This window comes from Cucurbita pepo, chromosome 7 (genome assembly GCF_057944985.1).
Source record: "Cucurbita pepo subsp. pepo isolate OVF chromosome 7, ASM5794498v1, whole genome shotgun sequence".
Classification (NCBI taxonomy): Eukaryota; Viridiplantae; Streptophyta; class Magnoliopsida; order Cucurbitales; family Cucurbitaceae; genus Cucurbita; species Cucurbita pepo.
Genome location: NC_141804.1, coordinates 9687685 through 9695402, shown reverse-complemented (window position 1 = coordinate 9695402; position 7718 = coordinate 9687685). Strand labels below are relative to the sequence as shown.

The following is a 7718-nucleotide window of genomic DNA, read 5'->3' as shown; positions in this document are numbered from 1 at the left end:
TTAATATAAATATATTGTCAACACATTAATATATATATATATATATATATATATATATATATATATATATATTAATTAATTTTGAGACTATAATTGTAATATTTATACTAAAACTATGCTACATATTTTTTTTTAATGGTTAAAAAACTATATTGTAATATTAAAATTTAAATTTTTAAAATTATACAATAAAACATTAAAAATATGTTTGATTATGAAATATATTGATTTATTAAAATGAATACTTTAAAATAGCTCTTTTTTAAATAAAAAAAATGATAAACGAAAAAAAATTACTCCTGATCTCCGAAAAATAAATGAAAAATTTTGCGGAAAAAGAGAAATGAAATAGATGGCGAGGATAGGGATGGGGAAGGCTTCCCCATTCCCGCCCCACTCTATAAACATCTCTCCTCCTTATCGCTAAATTAGAAGTTTTGTTTAAGATGTCTCGGAGCTAGATAACTGATAATGTTAGAATGCTATAAAAATTTCATATAAATAAATAATATTTTTATTTGACTCTCACAATCACTTTCAACAATTTTATTATATTAGTTAGTTTTAGATAATATTTTTGTTTGACTTCCCCTCAAGGTTTAAAACGTGTCTCATATGGAGAGGTTTCTACACTCTCATAAAGGGTGTTTTATTCTCCTCTCCAACCCATGTGGGACATCACAATCCACCCCTTTAGGGCCAGCGTCCTCGCTGGCGCTGACACTCGTTCCTTTCTCCAATCGATATGAGACCCCCACCAAATTCACCCTCCTTCGGGACCCAGCGTCTTTACTGGTACACCACATCGTGTCTACCCCCTTCGGAGAACAACCTCCTCGCTGGCAAATCGCCCAGTGTTTGGCTCTGATACCATTTGTAACAGCTCAAGTCCACCGCTATCAAATATTGTCCTTTATGGGCTTTCCCTTTCGGGATTCGCCTCAAGGCTTTAAAACACATACGATAGGGAGTGGTTTCCACATTCTTATTACAGGGTGTTTCATTCTCCTCTCCAACCGATGTGGGACATCACGTATGTAATTGAGTTCATATATATAAACTACAAAATTGGACAAATCACATTCATTTTCATTAAAGTGCTATAGATTTGTGTTGATGAAGCCTGTTTTAAGCTAGGTTCATTGGAAGTAAGGAGGGGAAAGAAATAAAGAAAGAAAAGGGTAGGCATGTGCATATGTATATATGATTGGAAGTGATATTAATGAGGGATTGTTCTTGAGTCTATTCGATATCACTAGTGGCCATTGGTAGCATTAAATTTGGGCTCATTAACCTTGTCGTTGTCCTCATCATAGTCATGCACACGGGTGTGCAGCAGCTTGGCCCTGTCATCGTTATCACCAACTTTTCTCTACACACACACATAATATTGCATGGCCTTCGATTATATTTTTATATGTAAAAACCAACCCATGTGCTTTCATCTTTAGCCAGACATATCTTACATTTCTTTGTAATTAAATTGTCCATTTTGTTTCCCCAAAAGTGCTTTCGTCTAGTACTCAATCAACCTCCATGTTCGCTTCCATTCGGTTAAATCTCTTTTTCATATCACTCGTTAGGTATAATCTATTTGTGTGATATCCCACGTCAGTTGGAGAGAAGAACGAAATATTCATATGTGGAAATTTCTCCATGCTTTTAAAACTGTGAGGCTGACAACGATACGTAACGGGCCAAAGCAGATAATATTTGTTAGTGATGAGCTTGGACTATTACAAATAGTATCAGAGTCGACACCAAATGGTGTGTCAACAAGGATGCTAGGCCCCCAAAATAGTAGACTATAAAATCCCACATCCGTTGAAGAGGTAACAATTGAAAAGGGAAACGAAGTATTTGTTATGAGGGTGTTTAATCTGTTTTATATAACTTTTGATTTTTGGATTTTGAAGAGTCAGAGTTAGTTGGAAATTTTTCGTATAACTAATTTGTACTTTGATTACATTTGGATAGATTTAACTAAATTTTAATAGTAAATTTTGTTTTTACAAGTTAGGAATAATTCTATTGATTAAGATATATATTATTGTGAGATCCCACGTCAGTTGGAGAAGGGAACGAAACATTCCTCATAAGGGTGTGAAAACCTCTCCCTAGTAAACACGTTTTAAAACCGTGAGGCTGACGACAATACGTAACAGGTCAAAGCCGACAATATATGTTAGCGGTGGATTTGAGCTATTACAGTCCTTGTGTGAAGATATTAGAAGATCGAATTTCTCATTCCAGAACTTAGTTTTAATCACGAAACTCGAACTTAAAACAAAATAATTATCAAGTTGATTCTCACTTATTCTGAAACAAAGTCGATGTTTTGATTACGTTGATTAGATATATTTCATAAACATGGCTCAACTGATTGGAAAGACCTCCTAGTTTAGTATATTCATTCCTCAAATTAGCTATCCACACATGACACAAACCCTATTATGAGTAGTAAAAGCTAACAAAGAAAGACATTAAGTCAAATTGAAACCAAATAATCAACTTTAGAAGCTTTGGACACATTTACAAAATGGATCTTTCTTCTTGTCTTTTGGTACTTAATCATTGCAAAACATCAATATTAAAATTGGAAAACATATATATAATATAACAAAGAAAAAAATAAACTTTAAATTCACTTAAAGGTATACTTTTTTCACCTGTACAATATTGAAGACTTGTGAATTTGAAATTCTCATTTGCAATTAGCAAGAAACCGCATTCCATCAACTTGAACTCGAAGAAATGATATGTAATCTAGGGCTTCATCAATCAACAAAGCTTCATCCTTCATAAACTCTCCCCCAGGAACCAAACTCCTTAGAAGTTTGGTCCTTTTATGAACCAATCTCTTAGCAACTGATCTCGCTACGGACCTCGACCTCGACGTGTGCGTGTGCCTCCTAGCCACTTTTCGACCGATCTTACGTAGCATCGTCTTCCTTCGAAGCTTGGCCTCAGGTGGAGCTTGTATGGATTTGGCAATGATGGCTCGACTCCAACGAGTCGCTCCGTTCCTCGTTGTAGCCATGGCCAAGTCGGAGGCCGCTTTTATGGCGTTTTTTCTCTCTAAGAAGTTCATGTTTGTGTTTGAGAAGGTGATGGGGTTTAGACCCATGATCCATTTCTTGATGAAAATTTGTTTGAGGTTGATGGGGTTGGGCATTTTGTTGAGGAAAGGAAGAAAGTAAAGGAAAGATTGGATTTTTAAGAGGAATTTAGGGTTTAGAAGAGAGGTAGGGTTAGAAGAGAGAGAGAGAGAAAGAGAGAGAAAGAGGGAAGGATTGAGAGATTGAAGGGATGAGCTGAAAGGGGATTTTATGTGTGTTAGAGAAGAAAGGATGGTGGGGTTATGAGAGAAAGACATAGCACATGGAAGCACATGGAGGAGAAGGCCCACCACTCCCAAATCAACCCTAGAGACCATTGGAAAGAAATGTGGCTACACTATTTAGATTTATAGTAAATGGAATAAAAATAAATGGTTGCCCCTTTATGCAATGCAAACCTAACGTTATGATAATGCAATCGGACGCAAACAAAGTCCGTAATTGTGAGATCCCACATCAGTTGGATAAGGGAACGAAACATTCATTATAAGGGTGTGAAAAACTTTCTGTAATAGACGTATTTTAAAACTGCGAGGTTGACAACGATGCGTAACAGGCCAAAAGCAGACAATATCTGCTAGCTGTGAGTTTGGGTTGTTACGAATAGTATTAGAGCCGAACACTGAGCGGTGTGCCAACGAGGTCACTGGGTCCCTAAACGGGGTGGATTGTAAGATGCCACATCAGTTGGAGAGGGGAACAAAGCATTACTTATATGGGTGTGAAAACATTTCCCTAACAAACGCATTTTAAAACTCTGAGGCTGACGACGATATGTAATGGGCGAAAGTGAACAATATCTGCTAGTGGTGAGTTTGAGTTGTTACAAATGGTGTTAGAGCCGGAAACTGAGCATTGTACCAACGAGTACACTGGGTCCCTAAAGGAGGTGGATTGTGAGATTCCACATCAGTTGGAGAGGGAAACGAAACATTTCTTATAAGGGTGTGGAAACTTTTCCCTGACAGACACGCTTTAAAGTTGTGAGACTGACGGAGATATGTAACAGGTCAAAGTTGACAATATCTGCTAGTAGTGGGTTTTGGTTGTTACAAATGGTATCAAAGCTAGACATTGAGTGGTGTGCCAGCGAGGATGCTAGGTCCCTAAAGCGGGTGGATTGTGAGATTCCACATCGGTTGGAGAGGGAACGAAGCATTTCTTATAAGGGTGTGGAAATTTTTCCTTAACAGACACGTTTTAAAACCATGATGCTGACAGCGATACGTAACAAGTCAAAGCAGACAATATCGACTAGCGGTGGGTTTGGACTATTATAATAACAGTGAGAGCGATTCAATGAATTGTAACGAAAATGGGTAGCTATGTGAAAAGGATAAGAAGAAAGAAAGAAAGAGAACGACGATTGAATGCAACGTTTAAACTTATCATTATAAATCAATCAAACACACTAGCCTACAACCACTAAAAACACCTATGAAGGTTTGGTTTTAAAAATTATATTGACATTTTTGGACTAGGTGACGAAGAATTTAGATCACCTAACTTTTAACACAATCAATATATGAATAGTATTGTTAAACATAAGTTTCAAACACAAATATATCCAATCATTCATCCCCATTCCACCCTTTTTGAAGTTTCAAATGAATTATTTAAGTAGGGTGGAATAGATATGGAACTTTGGAATCAGTGCTCTTGACTTGGATGCACATAAACAATAAATCCATCTGCCATATTTTGTTGATTCATGTTCATAAAAAGTAGACTATTCCTTGAAAGCTTTTGGTGATCTTTTCAACCATTCATAATTGCATGTGAAAAGCAAGGATTGTGCAAGATTATTGAGGGAAATTAAGAAGCCGAAGCCACACTATTGCATAGTTATTTGACCAGAGTAGGGTGGAATAAATGTTCGTGTTTTGTAAGTGTGTTGATCGTGTTTGTAACAGCTCAAGCCTACTACTAGCAGAGATTGTCTGTTTTGGATCGTTATGTATGGCCGTCAGCCTCACGATTTTAAAACGCGTCGGCTATGGAGAGGTTTTTACACCGTTATAAAGAATGCTTTGTTCTCCTCTTTAACCGAGGTCGGATCTCACAATAACTTGGTTCTGATACCGTTTGTAAATGCTCAAACCTTCCGCTAACAGAGATTGTCCATTTTGGCTCGTTTGGCCGTTAGGCTCACGATTTTAAAACACGTATGCTAGGGAGAGGTTTTCACACAATTATAAAGAATTCTTCGTTCCCCCTCTTTAACCGATGTGGGATCTCACAATAACTTGGCTCTGATACCGTTTGTAAATGCCCAAGCCCACCGCTAATAGAGATTGTCAACTTTGGCTCGTTACATATTACCGTCAGCCTCACGATTTTAAAACGTGTCTGTTAGAGAGAGGTTTTCACACCGTTATAAAGAATGTTTTGTTCCCCTCTTTAATCGATGTGGGATTTCATAATAACTTGGTTCTAATACCGTTTGTAAATGCTCAAACCTACCGCTAACAAAGATTGTCCGCTTTGGCTCGTTTGGTCGTCAGCCTCACGATTTTAAAACGCGTCTGCTAGAGAGAGGTTTTCACACAGTCATAAAGAATGCTTTGTTCCCCTCTTTAACCGTGTAGGATCTCACAATAACTTAGTTCTGATACCGTTTGTAAATGCCCAAGCCCACCGCTAACAGAGATTGTCTGCTTTGGTCGTTACGTATCGTCGTTAACCTCACGATTTTAAGACGCGTCTACTAGAAAGAGGTTTCCATACACTTATGAGGAATGTTTCGTTCCTCTCTCTAACCAATGTGGGATCTCGCAGTGTTAGCTTATCATAACTCGGTTCGAATAATATAATTTGGTTCTTATAGTTTAAGGACTTAACAATCCTCATATTTCCTTATATCTCCTGCGACATGATCACATTACTTACTCCTCACTTCTAAACGTGAAAACTACTCTCACAAATCAACACGAGTCCTTTCAACATGTTTTGTCTTCACTCACGTATTTTATAGAAAAATTCTCTTGAATCACCCAACATATGATTACTTTAAGCAAAGCACACTTAATTTTAGAGTTATGAGATTTTGGTAACTCTCTTCCTTTGGTAACTTTATTGCTCATTAGGTGACATGAAATAATTATTTTGATTATTATACCCTAATGGGAGTTGGTCAAGTAGTTGTTAATATTTTTTTTTAAAGAAGATTTAGCTTATATGTAGTGTTAACTTTATAGATCATGTTTGTATTTATTTTTGTTTTATAAATATAATAAAATGCAGGTGCACGTGATAGCTCCGATATTTACGTCGTGATACTCAACGTTGAAAGTTTATATTAAGTCTTTGTCATTTTATCTTAGAAATCTTTGCTAAGATATTGCTTCGGATGAGTTGTTTAAGTTTGTTTCAGTTTCTAATTGTTACCTTCTAAACGTTATTTAAAATTAGAAGTATTTATGAATAAAGAATTGAATGAAAAATATACTAAATATTTTTTAAATCATTTTGAAAGTTTATTTTTTACCAACAATTATGTTTGGATCCAACCTTTTTCTCTCGTAAATCGAAGGTCTTCGTGAACATGTTAAAGGTCTAATCTTATCCCGGCAAGTGACATGAGGGTACTCTACTCTTTTGAACTCTACATGTGAAGTATTCTCTCTTTCTTCTGACCGTCTTTACCATGAAGAAGAATGCAGGTAACCTCCCTCGTAGAGCAACAAGCCACTATAGAAGCATTGCTCGCTTCTAGCTTGCAAACAAAAATTTCATCTTCAACCCTTATCCCGAGTAGAGGATCAACGCTTCATGATTCAATTGCGTGATCCACTGGACTGGGCTAAACCTTCGACACCAACACGACTAGTTCACCACTGGGAGGTCTCAATTTACCCTTGACATTCCGTAGAATTATTGATTAGCTCGACTATAAAATCTGGTATTAATAGCACTACTGCTGTCAAGAACCCGGCCTCGGGCATTGGAGATGATACTTTTTAGACTTTTTTTTTTAAGTTTAAGGTTGAGTCGGGGTTCGGGTTGTCAAGAACCCGACCGGGAGCAAAGGTATTTTTATTAATTTACCTAAAACAACAATAATAGTCTCCACCCCCATTTCATTTGTTCTTCTTCCCTTCCAGTCTTAAGCTTCTTCTTGCCTCTCTCAATTTCTCAACTTTCATTCATTTTCATCCCCAAAGCGCCGTCAATCACCATCACACCATTCGGCATTCACTCTCTGCCGCCAGCCTCGACGATGCCGCTATCCACCGAAGTCGGGTTATGCCAATCAACGCCGCTATCCACCATTGGACATTCACTCTCTGCCGCCAGCCACACCGTATCCGTCCTCTTCTTCATCAGAAATTGATCGTTTCAGGTTCCTTTCTCTTCTCTTTTTTACTTTCATTCATCGCTTTTTCGGGTCATTCGTTCCGTGTTGGATTGTCGGGAGGGAGTCTCTTAACACAGATTTATAAGAAACGAATACATCTCCATTGGGATGAGGCTTTTTAGTGAAGTCCAAAAGCAAAACTGGGAGAGCTTATGCTCAAAGTGGAGAATATCATAACATTGTGGAGAGTCGTGATTCCTAACATAGTATCAGAGTCATGCCCTTAACTTAATAATGTCAAT

The 7718-nt window shown here is 37.3% G+C and overlaps 1 protein-coding gene across 1 annotated transcript; it reads right to left on the bottom strand.

The window, feature by feature from the left end:
• Positions 1-2493: 2493 nt before the first annotated feature.
• Positions 2494-3411, bottom strand: LOC111798701 (transcription factor IBH1-like 1). Its single transcript, XM_023682006.2, has one exon. The coding sequence runs from the start codon at positions 3374-3376 to the stop codon at positions 2705-2707; it is 672 nt and encodes a 223-aa protein (XP_023537774.2). The 5' UTR covers positions 3377-3411; the 3' UTR covers positions 2494-2704.
• Between the last annotated feature and the right edge of the window lie 4307 nt (positions 3412-7718).

What these genes read in the sequence shown, in the direction of transcription:
- LOC111798701 (XM_023682006.2), bottom strand. Translation starts at nt 3,376, where the DNA reads ATGTCTTTCTCTCATAACCCCACCATCCTTTCTTCTCTAACACACATA.